This window comes from Nicotiana attenuata, unplaced genomic scaffold (genome assembly GCF_001879085.1).
Source record: "Nicotiana attenuata strain UT unplaced genomic scaffold, NIATTr2, whole genome shotgun sequence".
NCBI lineage: Eukaryota > Viridiplantae > Streptophyta > Magnoliopsida > Solanales > Solanaceae > Nicotiana > Nicotiana attenuata.
Window position 1 is genome coordinate 504281 of NW_017670351.1, and position 19535 is coordinate 523815.

The window sequence follows — 19535 nt, forward strand, 5'->3', positions numbered from 1 at the left end:
GGAGACGTAGCAAGAAAATAACAATTTAAGCTGGGGAAGGGAGCATGCTTCAGGGGCAACAGTTAGAAATAGAATTTCAGGAATAATAAAGCGTACATCTACAATTTAACTTCTAGCAGTAAATGAAGAGATAAGGCAACTTTCATGTTCAACTCATCTTGTTGCAGGCGTGCAACCCGATCCCATTTCTCAATATCTCGTGGTAGGCGTACCACCCGCTCCCATTTCAATATCATTCGTGGTAGGCGTACCACCCGCTCCCATTTCAATATCACTCGTGGTAGGTGTACCACCCACTCCCATTTCAATATCACTTGTGGTAGGCGTACCACCCGCTCCCATTTCATTAAATCAACAGTTCCTCCAAAAGAAAATTTACTCTAACAAACGCAACAATTAATACGAGTTCTTAAGACAACAAGTACACAAAATTTATGATTCACTAAGGAAAACAAATAATGACAAATAGCAATTAATTATGGATTATAAGGAGCAAATAGGCAATTTAACATTTAGTATGCTAAATGTCAAGGAGCAATTAAATCACATAAATATGTAGCAATTATAGCATAATTTCAAAGCATAATGTTGCGCAAGGATACATCGAGCCAATAATAACAAGTAACACGATAAAGGAAAATGCCAACATAAAGAATCTCAGTAACAGGGGAATCAGACAATTAATGCACTTGAACCGATGACAACCAGAAAATCAATAAATAGAAGTAAAGGACAACATAACTCAATTATCAGCAAAAAATCAGGAAAATCAAAGACAAGTGCACGGCATCACCCTTCGTGCTTTTACTCTCGTCCTCACCAAGCAATTAGAATAACAAAATGTGCACGGCATCACCCTTCGTGCTTTTACTCTCTTTCCTCACATATAATCAATAGAATTGGCACGGAATGGTACATCGTGCGGCACGGCATCACCCTTCGTGCTTTACACTCTTTCCTCACAATAGCAAACAATGCACGGCATCACCCTTCGTGCTTTACACTCTTTCCTCACAATAACAAACAATGCACGGCATCACCCTTCGTGCTTTACACTCTTTCCTCACAATAAACAAACAATGCACGGCATCACCCTTCGTGCTTTACACTCTTCCTCACCCAAACAACAATCACAAACAAGGGCAAGGGAATAAACAAAATAGTAATAGAAATCCCGGCAAGGGAACACAATAAAACAATTAAATCCCGGCAAGGGTACAACATCAATAATCTCAACGTCCCGGCAAGGAAAAATATTCAATAATCAACAACGTCCCGGCAAGGGAATAGATCCATAACTCTTTCTCTTTCTTTCACTTTCATCACATAGTTCACATTATCATTCGGGCCAATGCTCCAAAGATTTACTTATCTCATATACCTTCACAATTTGTATTTCAACTCGAGCCAACGCTCCACGAAGTTTAAAGATCACAATTCCTTTCACAAGCTCTTTACAACATATAGAAGTCATCAATTAAGCATGGAAGGTATAACAAAATCCAAACTATTTGCAAAATAAGGACTCACGGTCATGCTAGACACCAATGTATAGATATTCGTCACCATGCCTATACATCGTACTCGACAATCAACAAGTAGCAAATAAGACTCAACTCCTATTCCCTCAAGTTAGGGTTAGACCAAACACTTACCTCGATGCCTTGAATTCTACTCAAGTCTCAATTATGGCTTTACCCCGTGATTCCACCTCCAATCCGCTCGAATCTAGCCACAAATTACTTAATTACTTTAATAAACATTAAATGAATCAATTTGAATGTATAAAAATGAATTTTCCAAAGTTTTTCCCAAAAATTCCAAAATCGCCCCTGGGCCCACGTGGTCAAAGCCCGAGGTTCGAACCAAAACCCGGTTACACATTCCTCCACGAACTCAAATATGTAATTTATTTTGAAATCGGACCTCAAATTGAGGTCCAAATCCCCAATTTTTAGAAAACCTAGGTTCTACCCAAAAACCCCAATTTCACCCATGAAAATCATTGATTTTAAGTGGAAATCATGTTAAAAGATGTTAAGAATTGAAGGAAGTTAGTTAAAAATGACTTACAATTGATTTGGAGAAGAAGAAATCCTTGAAAAATCGCCTAAGTGTGTTTAGGTTTTGAGAGAATATGAAAAATGGGTTTAAAATCGTCTAAGTATAAAAGTTGCAGGTCTCTGATATGGGAATTGCGAACAGGGGCTCGCAATTGCGAACCAACCTCTGCAGGCTTGGGAAATGCGAAAAAAGTTTGGGAATTGCGAACCCGGAAATTGCGAAAAAAGTTTGGAAAATGCGAACAAGCCTGGGAATTGCGAAAATAGTTTGGGAATTGCGAACCTGGTAATTGCGAAGAATGTTTGGGAAATGCGAACATGCCTGGGAATTGCGAAAATAGTTTGGGAATTGCGAACTGGGAAATTACGAAGAAAGTTTGGAAAATGCGAACATGCCTGGTAATTGCGAAAAATGTATGGGAAATGCGAACATGGGAATTGCGAAGAAAGTTTGGGAAATGCGAACAATCCTGGGAATTGCGAAAAATGTTTGGGAAATGCGAAACCTGCAGGCCTGCAATTCCTTAAGTCCAAAATTTTACCCCGTGGCCTATCCAAAACTCACCCGAGCCCTCGGGGCTCCAAATCAAATATACACACAACCTCAAAAACATCCTACGGACTTATGCGTGTACTCAAATCACCAAAATAACATCATGAACATCGAATTAAACCTCAAGATCAATGAAATTTCTCAAAACTTCTTTAAACATCAAATTTGCTTTTAAGGTCCGAATCACGTCAAATGGATTCCGTTTTTCACCAAATTTCACAGAAACCACTTAAATCACATATAAGACCTGTACCGGCGCCGGAACCAAAATACGAGCCCGATACCATCAGGTTCTAATCAAATTTCATTTCAAAACCTTATAAACAATTTCAGAAAGCAATTTATTTCTCGGGCTTGGGACCTCGGAATTCGATTCCGGGCATACGCCCAAGTCCCATATTTTCCTACGGACCTTCCGGGACCGTCAAATCACGGGTCCGGGTCCGTTTACCCAAAACGTTGACCAAGGTCAAATTAATTCATTTTATATTCAAAACTTATCATTTTTCTCACAGAATTCATATTTAAGTTTTCCGGCTATGCGCCCGGACTGTGCACGCAAATCGAGGCAACCCCAAATGAGGTTTTCAAGGCCTAGGAAGCACAAAATGAGTAAGGAAATAAGTGATGACCCTTTGGGTCGTCACAAGTATATATTCCCTCAATCATATTACCTCTTCTGGAGGTGAATTGTAATATATTCACATCAAAAGCGCGCTCATATTTACGAGCTTTATTAATATTGTCACATTCACTTCAGGAATGGATTAGTATTTATCAAAAGTTCTCATCCTTCAGGGAACGGAACATAACTATTTGAACGTGCATAATCACACCAAATTGTGTGACGGCTTAGAACCTCTTTTAAGATATTGCTACTTTAGGAGCAAATCGAGGCATGCAAGTAATATAGATAAAATTTTTCTAACTCATCTTCAATTGTAACCATAGAAAGCCTAAATTATCACTTCTGGTGGTTATAGGCATATACCACTTCTGCTGGTTAACAAAATTTAGTTTCAATGAGATATACAAAACATAACCACTTTTGGTGGTTATATATTTCTTGCAAACTCTGCTGCAGTTTAAGTGGATCTAAGAATGTTACCCACTTTATAATCATTTACTAAGATAATTAGGATGAAGAAAATAAATACCAAAATAGGTACTGTATACGTAGCGTATAACCAAGCAAGCGATGATAAAGATATTAAACCAAATATAAGCAAAAGACTCAAGTTACTTTACGCAAATTTGGCCACTCCAGACGTAAGTGATATCCACATCTCTACCGCCAAGAACAAAAGCTCGCCACCGCAAGGATATAATCTGCCTTATGATGCTCGGAATGAACAAGATCTTACCACGGATGTAAGAGCGTCGCCTTACATCGGAGATGAACACTGAAATAGAAATTAAATTCGAAGTAAGTGCTCAAAATGGCAGAGTCTCGTGCTGATAACGTGTTATAAAATAAAGACTTTAAAGTAAATAAATCGAAGACAAGTATAGAGAGAGAGATTCATGTATTATTCAACTTCAAATTCATGTACATAATGAACTGAAATCTCCTCTATTTATAGAAGAAAGGAAGCTGCTGTGTAAGCTGTTACTGCAAGCTGCTGTGTGAGCTGCTTGTAAGTTGCTTGTAAGCTGCTATTGCAAGCTGCTGTGTAAGCTTCTTGTAAGTTGCTTGTAAGCTGCTACTGTACCAGATATAGATAATCTTCTACCGGGGATAATATTTATCCATAACGGAGTACCGAAACGATAAGCTTCTTCAGGAGGCTTATTTCCGATAGAGTACTAAATAGATAAACATATTTACGGCGGAGTCCCATATGGATAAGCTATTTCAGGAAGCTTATTTACAACGAAGTACTAAATGAACATCCATAGTATAATATATATTTATAACAATTGGACTTTTTTATTAAAATGGGTGAGTTTTAATATAATTTATAGGTAATAAACGTGGCAATCGTAGAGGGTGCCACGTGGCTATTGTTAAGATTCAAATTTTCAGGGATTGTTCCATTAGTTTGACCCTTTGAGGGATACTTTTATTAAGAGTATTTATAGAATAAAGAGAAATTTTCATAAAGCACTATCTTTTAGTAGTAATTAGCCATTTATAGATACCATTTGCTATATTACGGATTATAGATACCTTTTCTGTGGTTATAAGATGTATTCGATGTATTTAAGCTATTGTATTCATGAATATAGTAGCAAAAATAGGCGTGAATCAGGGAAATCCAGCTAATCAGTTGTTGTATTCGAGTGTATTCGACTGTATTCATGGAGTGAAACATGGGATTACAGCTGGACAGATTATTGTATTCGACTGTATTCACGGCGTGAAATAGGGGATTACACTGTTTTTAAAACGCAAAGTGAATCAATTAACATAATAGACTCCTTATATAACTCAACAAACTCAATTATAATACACAAATTTTGTATTTTCAGTTATAAAAAAGATTCTCAACCGAAAAATACCCCAAAAACATAGCAATCTTCAGAGAAATTATATAATACATCTGAATACATAAATTATATTAATTAAAAAAAACATATGAATACAATCATGGCATATAGCGAGACAATGAATATAATGAAATACATAGAATACAGCGGGATACATTGAAATACAATAAAAAAAAAGACAGTGAATACAATGAAATACATGGAATAGAACGAGATACATTAAATTACAATGAAAAAAAAGACAATGAATACATGAAAATACATTGAAATATATTAACAGAAAATCAAATTGCTCAGCCCCAAACTCCGTCGTCTTTGTTCAAGAACAAACCCTAATTTCCGGCGAATCCGCCGTAGCAACGTTTGAAGGTACAACACGCGACACCTTTGAGATTTGAAGGTACAACACGCGACACCTTTTTTCATTACCTGCTACCCAAAAGATTCAATCTCGGCCGTCCACTGTCCGCTGTTCCGTCGCCGCTGCTCCATCGGCCACTGTATCCAAGGCCTCCGCTAAGGTGAAATCTGTCAACGTTCAAACGTTGGTTAACTCCCTTTCCCAAATCAGTTAGTTTTGGTTAGGGATTTGATTTGCTTTTAAATCGCATTTCAATATTCGGTGCAAAAATTGATCGGAATGAAAAGAAAATAGTGTAGTTGAGAGGAATTTTGAGATTGAGCATCGCGTTTTCAGAGAATGAGGGAAGAGAATGGGATGTATCAAAGTAGAGAGAAAGAAAATAGTGTAACTGAATAGCGTATTTAGTGGCTTAGGGCTAGGAGGTAACCAAAATTAAATATTTTGCTATAAACCTTAAAAGGTATCTATAGAATATAATTTTTTTAAATGGTATTTATTTAAAATAAATAAGGTATTAACCTTTGCTATAGGAGGTAAAAATTCCTATAAAAGGTTAACGGAAAGTATTTGGCCAAATAGCACGGTATAGCCAGTTTTCGGACTGGTCAATCAAAAATAGCTAGCGTTTACCAAGTCAATGAAAAATAGCCACTATTTTGCTGCAATAGAGACCGGTCCAGCATAATATACTGGAATTCAGTGCACTTGTGTATGAACTCCAGCATATTATGCTGGACCGGTATACTTTGCTGGCTCCAGTATAATATACTGGAGACTGGAGCACCGGTGCTCCAAACTCCAGTATATTATACTGGACTAGTATACTTGCTGGAACTCCAGTATATTATGCTGGAGTTCTAGTGTACTTATGCTGGAACTCCATCATATTATGCTGGAGTTCCAGCATACTTATTCTGGAACTCCAGTATAATATGCTGGAGTTCAAGTATACTTATGCTGGAACTCCAGCATAATATACTGGAGTATTTTCCGGGTTTTGAACAGTGTTTTCGTTCAAATTTATCTTTATATAAAAAGTGGCTAAATTTCGATTACTTTTGAAATTGGGCTATTTTTAAACGACCAGTTGAAAGTGGCTATTTTTGAATTTCTCCCAAAGTATTTATGACCCTTGGCCCTTTTACGTAGTTAAAGACAATATAAGAATTGCTTAATTTAAGAGTTCTTTTGTTTTGTCAATTTATCTTGATTAGTTACTCTTATACGTGGAGTCGTGGACTGCATAACTTCGGATAATAACAAATAAGACAAATTAAAGCAATTGCTGTATTAAGTTAGACAGTGATTACTAAACACACATACATCCAATTAGATATTGTATTACTCATTTCGTTATAAAGTTTACAATTATGTTAGCTAATATCGATTATGCAGAAATATTGGTATTACTTTATCCCACATCTATATTAGGTGTAAGATAATAATACCATGATTAGCTATTCTTGTATAATATCTAAGATTAAAATTGAAAATAAAAACTTATCCAAGTTTAATGAATTTCACTCTAAACACATGGTTTGGATTATATACCATATATTCCTTATTTAATTCAATGAATCGAATTATTAATTTCAGTATTATAATTCTAAATGCTATACTTATTAAAGATGAACTAAAAGTGCGTTGTTATGGTGATGTTAATTTATTTTGGTTTAATGTTTTCGTTAGCATGGCCTTATCACCGTTCACATTACTGCTTATTTTTTATTTAGACCCCGTTTGGATTGGCTTTAAAATGTGGGTTTTCAGCAGAAATAGCTTTTAAACCAAGAAAACAATAAATTGGGTTGCCTAACTTATTGCTTTTGGCTTGTTTTAAACAGTTTTTAACTTATTTTAAGCAGCTTTTGACTTTACCAAACACTGCAAAAAGTTAAAAAGGGCTTAAAAGTTGATTTGACTAGCTTAAAAATCAATCCAAACACCTTTTTAATCATTTAGTATATGTAGTCTACTATTACGACTACTTTGGATTCACGCCGAATATACCAGCTAAGAAAAGAATTTCCTCTCAAGAACTTTCTATTACAGAATTCGAAGTCGACTCTTCTAATTAAGGATAGAGGGACTAGGGATGGCAATGGGGCGGTGCGGGGCAGGTTTGGCAAAACCCACATAAATTTTAATCCGCCCCGCCCCGCTTAAAAAGAAAGAATTGACTAAGTGGAGTTGCAATTCTCTGAACGACTTTACTTGCAGTGAATGTGAATTGATTACAAAACAATCTTTTATTAGTTTTGTTTAACAAAGTTTGATCTCTTCAAAGGAAGTTTATAAAAATATTGCTTATTTCCTTGCAATGCTTCAGTTATCCAACCTAGAATGTGTCGAAATAAAAGAAAAATTCCTTTCTTTTTTTAATAGAATAATGTTCTAAGTATCAGTAAAAATAGAAATTGCAACGAGAAGAATAATAGAAAAGGGAATTCACGAGACAAAATTGGTAATTGGAAAACTTCCAAAATAAATGGGTTACTATCATCTCCTATTACTAATACGATACTTTGACTTATGTAATATCGTTTTGGTGAAACTTATGCAAATTGGTTAATTATAAATCAAAATTGTATTCGTGCTAGTGAAGAAGAATGTGAAATTATAGTTGAAATGATTGCTTTGTTTCAAAAAAAATAAAATTCAAGTTGCCCCGCATTAAACCCGCAACCCGCCCCGCCCCGCCCCGCTTTAAAAATTTTAAAAATTATTTAACCCGCACCGCACCCGCATAAAAGTAAACTCGCCCCGCCCCGCATCAAACAAAACCTGTCCCGCCTCATTGCCATGCCTAATAGGACCAACCATCTCAGCACATTCTTAATAGTAATGCCCACTTAATTGCCATTGGATGAAAATCATCCAAGAGAAAGAAAGTATCAAAGGCTTTCTAATTGGAGCATTTTTGGTTGAATAATGGACACGAGTCATTATAAAAGTCATTTATTTTTGTTCACCAATAAGCAAAACGACAGGAGGCGTGGGTGCATTGAATTGGAGAGTGAAAAGTGAAGAAGCAAACATTAAATGAGTGGAGATGCTTTAATGTGCTCTTTCACATTTGACATTTGTTCTTTATTTCTTTTTTCTTTTTATTTTCTGGAAGTGAAAATAGGAAATACCATTTCTTCTGTTTCAATTGATGTGATAATTTTCTTTATTATTTTTTCTAGAAAAATTATATTTTTATATTTTAGAAAAAATAATAATTTTTTTACTTTTATGCAATGATTAACAATCACACAAAATATATATGCCTTATTTTACACCACAAGTTCAAAAGTTTTTTCTATTTTCTTAAACTCCGTGCCCAGTCAAATAAGTTTATATAAATTGAAACTGAGAGAATATTTAATACTTTATATTTAATAAGAAGTTTTATAGTCACAAAATATTATGATATGTTCAATTCTATAAATTTTAAAAGTTTTATAGCCATGAAATTGCTATGTCATATTTAAAATGACAAGTTTCAATTTTTTTTTTAAAACTTTATATCAATTCAAACTATGTCACATAAATAAGAAGGGATAGATTTTTATTTTTTATTTTTTCTGGATATATGTTTTTTCCTTAAATTCTCAACTTCTTCTCCACTCAACTCACTTTTGTTGAGCTTTCAGAAGTCCTGAACTGAAAATAGAAAATAATATATAAAAATATAAAAAAGGAAAGTCACTTCAATGAATTATACTAATAGTATTATTTTGCAATTCAGAAAGCAACCCCATTTCTTCTATTCTTGATTCTTTGTGCTAACTCTCTATTCTTTTAAGTCAATAAGCAGATATCAACAGTGAAGAAGATTACAAGTTCTTGAAAAGAACAGGATTAGGTAGTAGCTATTTCATCTTCTACCTTTACCATCTGATTTATTTTTATTTGTTTGCTACATATTGAGGTAATAATTATTTGAAATATAGAAGACAAAAAGGATTATATTTCAAAGAGGGGTTGTTGTGAATTACCTCAGATCCAGGGTACTGAAGTTTTATTAGAAAAAGGGTACCTGCTTTTTCAGTGCTTTCATGTGATTCTTGGTAATTGGCTTTGCTTTTCATAGGTTAATTCACATGACCCTTTCCTTGTTACCTGTCTTTCTTGTCATTTAAGACTAAGGATTTATGTAAAGTTTGGATTTTTATCTTATTACCTATATTAATTGAGTGGATGTAAGGATCTCTAGTGAATATTGTTATGTTCTGAGTATATATAGTTGAAGAAGAAGTTAGATTTTGCACCCAAAAAAAAGGGGGGGTTCTTGCTGTTTCTTTTTTGCTAAACAGAACTGATTACCAATTTCTGTCAAGCATCTTGATTAATGGGGCGCCGCGCAATGTAAAAGAATGGTCTTTTACTAGTTGATTTAATTAGGCATGGAAAATGGTATGCTGAAGCTCATGATAAGACTATTACTGATTCTAAAGAGAGGTGATGAATTAGTTTAACAATGAAAGGCAGTTTAGTTTTAGAGGGGGTGGTCAACTTTTACTGCTTTCAATATAGTGATTTCGATGGAGGAGATGTATCGGGCGGTTGCAGTGCCATTTATATTTGGTAATTTGATCTGTCATAACCCAAGCTTAGGAAGTTATATGGATTTTACTAGGCTAAAGTCGATGGATGATACGGCGAGCTTGTATTCTAATTCTGAGACTAAAACTTTGGCAGACTCAGTTTCTGGTGGCAATGATGATTGCAGCTCTGCTGATTCAGAGAGCGACCTTAGTATTACAGTATCATCTGTGCCTGAAGAGAGCCGGAGTGAAGGGACTATGTCGCTTGATGTGATTTCTGAAAATGAAAGCAGCTGGATTGCTGGTGATGATGATTCCTTCTCATTGGAAGGTGATCAGATTCTTGATAGTTCGTGTTCCTTGTCAGTGGTGAGCGATTGTAGTAGTATATGTGCTGATGATTTTATAGGTTTTGAGATAGCGTCTGATATAGAAGGTCAGGATTTCGTAGATTCTCAGAAAATCATCAGCCATGTCGAACTTATTGCTAAGACTGAGGTTCTAGTTGAGTCAGATGTTGAGGATACTGTGACTAGACCCGTGGAAGCTTCCAATGGACATGAGGAGCAGATCATAAAATCATCTGAAGTTGTAGTTCAGCTACCCCTAGATAAAGGCTTGAGTGCAACAGTCAGCCGAAGTGTTTTTGAAGTGGACTACATACCCCTATGGGGATATACATCCATCTGTGGAAGGAGACCAGAAATGGAAGATGCATTTGCAACTGTTCCTAGATTCTTGAAAATTCCTCTACAGATGCTAATTGGTGATCGCGCGTTTGATGGACAGCCTAGACGCTTAAGTCATTTGACGACTCATTTCTTTGGAGTTTATGATGGCCATGGTGGTTCTCAGGTCTCTGTCTCTCTCTTCTCTCTTTCTCACTTAGGTTTGCACAACTCTTCTTGTTAACTAAATATGAACAATAAATTTGATTCTCTTTTTTTCTTTTCAGGTGGCAAATTACTGCCGAGACCGGATGCATGCTGTATTGATTGAGGAGTTGGAAACTATTATGACAAATCTCAGTGATGAAAGTATTAGGCAAAGTTGCCAAGAGCACTGGAGAAAAGCATTTACCAACTGTTTTCTTAAAGTTGATGCTGAGATTGGAGGGGGAGATAGTCATGAGCCTGTTGCCCCAGAAACTGTAGGCTCCACAGCGGTTGTTGCCGTTGTTTGTTCATCTCACATTATAGTGTCAAACTGTGGTGATTCAAGGGCTGTTCTGTGTCGTGGGAAGGAACCCTTGGCATTGTCAGTGGATCACAAAGTAAGCAAAATTTTAGACTATATTTACTTGCATAGAAATTAATCTCCTATGTACCATTTTCAAGTCCATTCTCTTTGTCAGCCAAACCGAGAAGATGAATATGAAAGGATTGAAGCAGCTGGAGGCAAGGTGATACAGTGGAATGGCCATCGTGTTTTTGGTGTTCTTGCAATGTCTAGGTCCATCGGTATGTTTTCTCCTAGCTAACCTTTTTCTAGCATTTGCAAGATACTCTAATCACCAGCTGAATCTTCTGTATTTTGACCATACTAGTATGAACTATGGAGTATGAGCTATTAAGCTTTAAATCTTTACCATTACTTGGTGCCTTTATTGCGTTACGTTATGCGCTTCCAATAGATTGTACTGGAGCACAGTTCATTCTTAAAAGAGAAGCTAATTCAAGATTCCATGATTGGTGATACAACCAATATACTCTAGCTTCTATTATGTAGTAGTGCATATTGTATGGCTCTGCCTCTTCCATTTGGTCTAAGATGTTTGAATTATAAAATATATTGCCACCTATGCTTAGACGCCAAAGCTTTCAGGAATTAGAGTTGCTCCGACATAGCAGCTTAAGTGCCATACCCCTGTCGACACGACACTAGTATGAGTACGTGTATGAGATCCGTACTGGATATGGTCAAACAATTTTGGGTACTTTGACCACGACAGATGGGAAAATTCAAGACGAGATACAATTTGATTCCTAAAATCAGAACCAAATATAGGGTAAATTTGAAGAAAATAGCATACCTTATCTAGGAAATCAATTATTTACTTATTCACAACTTGAAAATAAAAAAGAAATTTACACTTTACAAGCTATACATAAGTATTCCACAAAATTTCTTACAATTTAGAGATATTTTTATATTTTTATTTTTTTGAATTATTTTTAGCCGGATTCCCGTACCCGTATTCGTACTAGGATCCGTATCCCCGAATCATAGAATTTACATCTCGAAGGACCCGACCTCTAGATCCGCACCCGTGTCGGACACCCGTGTCTGAGCAACTTAGATTAGAATTCTCATTAGAAAGGTACACTAAGTGAGCTGCAGGATTGCATAAAGACATTTCTTCTGAACATTCTTGTATGTGTAAGTTGATATGAGAAGTAACCTGTGGCCAGTAGCATCATGTTATCCAGCTTTTAGCTATTTTCTTATTATGTATTTTCTTGGGATGTTTATCACTTGGACAGATTTGATCTAGAGTAAATTTTGACATTCTAGAAGTCCTAATTTTTGTTGGTAAATAGATCTTTTTCTTTCTTTCAATCCAGTTATTATTGATTGCAGGAGATAGATACTTGAAGCCTTGGATTATTCCTGATCCAGAAGTAACGTTCATACCTCGATCCAAGGATGACGAATGCCTTATTCTAGCGAGTGATGGTTTATGGGATGTCATGACAAATGAAGAAGTTTGTGATATGGCTCGTAAACGCATACTTATGTGGCATAAAAAGAACGGTGTAACGCTCCCCATGGAAAGGGGCGAAGGAATTGATCCAGCAGCACAGGCTGCAGCAGAGTGCTTGTCGAATCGAGCTCTTCAAAAGGGCAGCAAGGACAACATAACTGTGATTGTGGTGGACTTGAAAGCCCAAAGAAAGTTTAAGAGCAAAACCTAACATAACTAGCCTCTCAATCTGCTGTTTCATTTATTATAGATTTGCAGTATAAACTAAATATGGTTCAAAATGTAGTCAAGCCCTTACATTTTTCACCTGGGAATCTGGGATAATTGACTTTTATTGGAATAGGTTTCTGTATGTATTTTAGTACATGCTCCATTCTGTATGTAATTTTCTTCTTTTAGTTATTTGAAATAGGAGCAACTACATTATTATAATCAAATGTAATGGTCATTATGCCTCAAAGTGTTAAAAGGCTCTATGAGGTATTTTAACCTATGTTACTTTGACATTGTAGATTCATAATAAGCAATTCAGAGTAGAGTTTTTTCTTCTAAATTTGTATTCTTTTCACCCTCAACTTTGTCTGGAAATTTTAGCTACAGACCTAAACTTTGCGGAGGACTTATAGATGTGTAGTTGAAAATTCGGGACAAGTTGAGGGTATTTATGTGTTATGCTATAGTTGAATATGCAAAAATTGCACCTAAGCGTGTGGCTTGGTAATTGTATTGTGTAGTTGAAAATTCGGGACAAGTTGAGGGTATTTATGTGTTATGCTATAGTTGAATATGCAAAAATTACACCTAAGTGTGGGCTTGGTGATCAATACAGTCAGTGAAACTTTGGATTCAGATCTCAAGTCTTGGCGGATAGAGTTATCGAACATGTATCCGTTGAAACAATTAAGATGCACACAAGTAGTGTCATAAAAAATCAAACATGCAATAATTGTATTTATTTTCTCATTTTTATGTGAAGGAAAAGGAAAAAAGGGATTAAAACAGCACCATAGACCTAGTCAAAGTGGTAAAAATAGTTAATGGAGCAGAGATAAACATAAAAATTTGTCCACCAAATCATTTTGTAAAACTAATGATTCCAAGGTAAAAGAAATTTGGCCGTTATGGTGGTTGAAAGTGGCGGGAGGTAACTAGCGGCGTAGCCTCCTTTTCTCTTACCACCACCAACTTTTTCATTGTGTCATAAAAATGGCTTCGTCAGATGATGGCGGTAGCCACCACCGCCCTATAGTTGTGGCAGTTGATAAAGATAAGAATAGCGCCTCTGCTGTGAAATGGGCTGTTGATAATCTCCTTACAACCAATCCAAATCTTGTATTGCTCCATGTTCGAATCAAGAAGTCACCAAATCGTAGGTACCCTTTTTCTCTTATTCCCATTCCTACGGGATCAATATTTTGGTATTAAAATTGTATATATATATATATATATATATATATTATTAGGAATGGGAACTTTTGCTTTTTGTTGCACCTATAAAAAGGACAGCTCGGTCCACATAGCATTTCGACCCTGATGCAAGCATTATTTCATGGCTCAAACTTTGTGACCTCCAAGTCATACGAGATAACTTTACAGTTGCTCTAAGGCTCCCCTTCTGTTAATGTAAGTGAAATGTGGTTTTGGTTTACCACCAAAGAGTGTGGTAGAATGGATGATATCCCTCCATTTAAGGTCTCGGGTTCAAGCCCTTGAAATGCAGAAGCTCCTAATTCCCTTTTATGGGCCCTACAAAGTGCTAATTTGCATTAGTTATGCCGGTGGATTTCGGATAACAATTTCCAAATGTGGTCCATTCTTCTATATCTGAAACAGTTGAAATTTTTGGTTGTTTATTGTGACATTGTTGCTGCTTTGTAGCGGGTGGTGGGAATGAAGCTGCTCCAGATGCAAATGGAGGATCATGCGACGAAGATACTCAAAATGTCTTCACTCCTTTCAGGGCTTATTCTGCGCGTAAAAGGGTAAGTGAATTAAACATATCATGGAGGAGTTTGACTACAACTACAAAAGAAACGATAAGAAATATGGCATTTTTGAGAAATCCATAACAAAGTTAGCATTTTTACTCTTTTTCTTTTCAATCATGATGTCTTCCTTTATGTTTCTTTGAATCGACCAAAGACTTCCTTCATTCTATTTGATTTCACATTCTTTCCATAATTCCATTCCAATCCGTTCTAAATATAAGTCATTCTACATTATGATACTCTTTACCCTTTAATAATTTTCTAGTGATTTCTAAGGATACTTTTGATAGTTAAATATATTTAGCAAATATGGCAGGAAAAAAAAAGTTATATTAAACACCGCATTGTCCTCTGTTTGGTCCAGACCCCGAGCATAGCGGTAGCTTAGTGCACCGGGCTGCCCACAAACACACAAAGTCTATTTTCTCATTTCTGTTCCTTTTTCCCCCTAAACCTCTTGTACCATTAAAGTAATTTATTAATTACCTACAGTAGCGTCGTTTTTCAATGTTTAGGTGAAACGGGCTTGCACCATTTTAGAATTTTACTAAATCATACTTTACTCAAATGATTGCAGGTAGTAGTGAAAGAGATCGCCCTTGAGGATACTGAAGTGTCCAAAGGACTTGTTGACTACATCAACGGTCACTGTGTTACCAACATTGTTCTTGGTGCATCATCTAGGAGCGCTTTTGGCAGGTTATTATCTCTCAGTTTCTCTGTTGCTTATGCTGCATTGTGGAGGAAAACAAATTAAACTTGGCTTATAACCTTTTTCTGCAGGAAATATTGGACTCCTGATGTCCCAACAATCATAAATAAGGCTGCACCAGAATTTTGTACTGTCTACGTAGTTTCAAAAGGCAGGCAACAATCTGTCCGACCAGCAGCAAAACCTCTAACTTCCTCTGCGCCAGCAAGGCAACATTCCTCATCAGCATGGACACCGTCTAGATTAAGTAACTCTGAATCAGAAGACATATCCAGGTACAAAATATAAGCAACTGATGATATAAAACTAACCAACTTTCCCTTTCGTTTTGTTGGCTTGAAAAAGCTAACAACTTTCGCATTGCAGTGCTTATAGCCCATAGAGAATGATTATGGTTACTTCTTCCTTTGTTGTGTCTCCATCTTATTTGGAGCTAAAGTTTTAACTGTTGAACTAAGAAATAATAGGTGAAGGAGCAATTATGCTTCCTTATGCTCTAAGCAAACGTGTGAATTCTTTATGTTCTAGCTAATTTTAATGAATAAATGGTACAAAATAGGTTGTCATTTGCAAGGGCAGAGCCAAAGATTATAGAATCTGAGAAGACCAGGCCTGAAAAAGGACCATCTAATGTAGTGATGGATCATCTTCATGCTCCCTCTGGAGGGCCGATGAATTCATGTAGCCGAACTTCTCTATCAGATGGTAGTGATCTCTTTGCTCGTATTAACCATAGATCAGTTGATATCTCAGCAGACAATCTTGACTTCACACAAGTTGCAATCAAAGAAACTCCAAGGAATGGAAGCTCCTCATATACAGTAAGTGCAATATAATCATAGAAGCTACATTACGATGCAAATTTGTAGCTTAATACACAATATGAGCATTTCCGTTATATAAAAAGTATAACAAATTTGCTGAATAATAACCTCTGTCTCATCATATGTGATAATGCAGTTGGAAGCTGAGATGAAAAGACTAAAACTTGAGCTAAGGCAAACTTTGGATATGTATAATGCAGCTTGCAAAGAAGCTGTCTTGGCCAACCAAGCGGTAATGTCTCGTTGTCTAATTGCATAGAACCACAAAATGAAGACCACTTAAAATAGAAAGAAAGAAGAAATTTAAAGGCCCAAGTATCTGCAAAAAACATCAAACATAGAACATGCATTGAAAAGAGACCTAGTTTTAAAGTTAAAAGATGGAAAAGAAATTATAAGGGAACTCATGTTTCTACAAATTTTACTAGCACTCACAGAATCAAATGTTCAGTTTGTGTTACTTGGATACTTAGTACATGGTTTAGATGCCTAGAATAGGCCACCGTATTTGCATGGTATATTTTAGAACCGATAATATAATTCTAGGGGCTACCGACGCCCAAAACTACATTGGTGCATTCAGCATTTTTATGGGGAGTTATTCTTCCAAGAAAATACGTAAGGTATGAATTAATCGTTATTAGTTACAATTTTATCTATATACTGAGTAAGAAATAGCATCATATTCATATCACCCTGGTGTATAAGTTTATGAACAAATTGTTAGTATGTCTCTGTTGCCAAAAAAGGCTATTGGAAACACGAGTTACAAATTTATGACATCAAATGCAAGGACCAAGGCTTTCTTCCTCTTCTTATCCTTGATTAAGTTTTCCGTGTGTTATGTGTATACTAAATTTCAGGCTGAAGAGCTTAATAAATGGAAAATGGAAGAAGCTCGTAGGTTTGAACAAGCCCGTCTTGCTGAAGAGGCGGCTCTTGCAATTGCTGAGACCGAAAAGGCTAAATGCAGAGCTGCTATTGAAGCTGCTAAGAAAGCACAAAAGATGGCTGAGATAGAAGCACAAAGAAGGAAGTATGCGGAGCTGAAGGCCAAGCTAGAGGGAGAAAAAAAGAATCGAGCAATGAATGTTCTATCTCAGAATGATCTCCGTTATAGGAAGTATACAATAGAAGAGATTGAGGCAGCAACCAAAAATTTCTCAAGTTCTCTAAAAGTTGGAGAAGGTGGATATGGACCTGTTTTTAAGGCAAAACTTGATCACACGCCTGTTGCCATTAAAGTTCTGAGTGCTGATGCTGCACAAGGGAAGAAACAGTTCCAACAAGAGGTAACTCTTGATATCTCTAATTCATCGATACACTCTTCTTTTACAATACAAATTAAGATAAAGGTCCTTCATTATTTGAGGTGAGCAACTTCATTTTTCATAAGAATTATGCGAGTTCATTGAGTCACTTCTAGAGTTAATTACCGGGGACGCAATGGTGGGAATCATGATAGAGTTAATTACCGGGGACGCAATGGTGGGAATCATGATAAATTGTGCATGTAGACAAATGCATGTATAATGATGCATTTTGGCGCATGACGTGATTGTTTTGATTAATCTATAATAGGAATGTCATACGCTAGGTGATTTCTTCCCTTTTGCCTAAGTCTTGTTGCAGAGTAATGATAAATGGACCTTGGGCCTAACTCAACCCCAAAAGTTAGCTTATGAGGTGAGGATTGCCCAAAACCATATAAAGAGACCAAGTTCTTCAAATCCCACCGATGTGGGACAACTCAACAAGTAACTGGTACATGTGCTGGTGGGAGGTAGTAGATACCTGGTGGAATATCGGGGTGTGCATGAGCTGGCGTCCGGACACTGCCTTCATAAAAATAATATGTATTACAGGAATGTTTTTGACTAATGCATAACCTGGTAGTTTTTTGTTCCATATGCTTCATTCAAAAGCTTCCTTATTATGTGCATAAGCATCTATGTGAAATCTTTTACCTGTACATTTATGAGCACGCTCTTAGAGATGTCCAAGGAATCTCTTCATTAAAAAGGTTAAGCAGTGGCTTAGTACATGTAAATTGGATGGATTTTCACTTACTAGTATAACTAGAATATTTGCGAGGTGTTGTAGCTCTTACTCACTCCTCTATGCTATATACATAGATGTCCTCTTTCCTTGGTTAAATTGTTGATTGATGTTAGTATAGTATTCAACAAGCCAACTGCTGATGCACATAAAAAAATGCGTTTTAATTTACAGGTTGAGGTCCTCAGTCTCATTAGGCATCCGAATCTGGTGCTACTATTAGGTGCATGTCCCGAGTACGGGTGTTTAGTTTATGAGTTTATGAATAATGGCAGTTTGGAAGATCGTCTTTTTCGGAAAGGTAATACCCCTTCAATTCCATGGGAAATTCGCTTCAAAATTGCTGCGGAGATTGCAACCGGGCTTCTATTCCTTCACCAAGCAAAGCCAGAACCTCTTGTTCACCGTGATCTAAAGCCAGCAAACATCCTTTTAGACAGAAATTATGTCTGCAAAATCAGTGATGTTGGGTTGGCAAGGTTAGTTCCACCATCTGTAGCTGACACTGTAACACAATATCACATGACTTCAGCTGCTGGAACTTTTTGTTATATAGATCCTGAATATCAACAAACAGGAAAGTTAGGGACTAAATCAGATGTATATTCCCTCGGCATAATGTTGCTCCAAATTATTACTGCAAGGCCACCAATGGGTTTAACTCATCATGTCGAGAGGGCCATTGAGAAAGGTACATTTGCAGATTTGTTAGATCCGACAGTGCAAAACTGGCCAGTTGAAGAGGCTCTTAAGTTTGCAAAATTGTCACTCAAGTGTGCTGAGCTGAGGATGAAAGATCGACCGGATCTTGGTTCAGTAATAGTGCCTGAGCTTAATAAGCTTAAAGAAGTTGGAATTAATAGCATGCCAGGTATCAGTAGTTAACTTGCTCCTCTGCATCTTTATTATTAGAAAATCTTGTTTGAGGAGTATAACTCATTTTCTTCAACATCAACATATTGTCCAAACGCATAATAATTACACGAGAGGTGATGAAATCTAGGTTATCAACAATTTTAGCGAATGTTGCCTTTATTTTATCCTCCTTTTTTCATACGATTGACATTCTTTTGGAACGATCTAATTTGAATAAATATACTGCCTGAAGATAGAAAAGAGGGACTAGGTGAATTGTCATCATCAACTATGGTAAAAACTTATTCGCACTGTAAATTGGTATGGCTTATGACATACCATAAATTAGTATGGGTTGTAAGCACTATGCGGGTAAATTTCTACCATCAACT

General features: G+C 36.3%; 2 protein-coding genes across 4 annotated transcripts; both read left to right on the top strand.

Annotated features, from left to right (window-relative positions):
* The first annotated feature begins 9083 nt into the window (after window positions 1–9083).
* LOC109238249 (protein phosphatase 2C 16-like) lies at window positions 9084–13259 on the top strand. Of its 2 annotated transcripts, XM_019404678.1 has the most exons (5): window positions 9085–9320; window positions 10157–10857; window positions 10958–11275; window positions 11357–11462; window positions 12583–13259. In XM_019404678.1, the coding sequence occupies exons 2-5, from the start codon at window positions 10261–10263 to the stop codon at window positions 12915–12917; spliced, it is 1356 nt and encodes a 451-aa protein (XP_019260223.1). In that variant the 5' UTR covers window positions 9085–9320; window positions 10157–10260; the 3' UTR covers window positions 12918–13259. The 2 variants fall into 2 exon arrangements, with proteins under 2 accessions (XP_019260222.1, XP_019260223.1); XM_019404677.1 differs by having other exon boundaries at window positions 9084–10857.
* A 521-nt stretch (window positions 13260–13780) lies between these two features.
* LOC109238250 (U-box domain-containing protein 35-like) lies at window positions 13781–19312 on the top strand. Of its 2 annotated transcripts, none has more exons than XM_019404679.1 (8): window positions 13781–14075; window positions 14585–14688; window positions 15272–15393; window positions 15478–15681; window positions 15966–16227; window positions 16367–16462; window positions 17094–17522; window positions 18463–19312. In XM_019404679.1, the coding sequence occupies exons 1-8, from the start codon at window positions 13913–13915 to the stop codon at window positions 19171–19173; spliced, it is 2091 nt and encodes a 696-aa protein (XP_019260224.1). In that variant the 5' UTR covers window positions 13781–13912; the 3' UTR covers window positions 19174–19312. The 2 variants fall into 2 exon arrangements, with proteins under 2 accessions (XP_019260224.1, XP_019260225.1); XM_019404680.1 differs by having other exon boundaries at window positions 13783–14079.
* The last annotated feature ends 223 nt before the right edge of the window (window positions 19313–19535 follow it).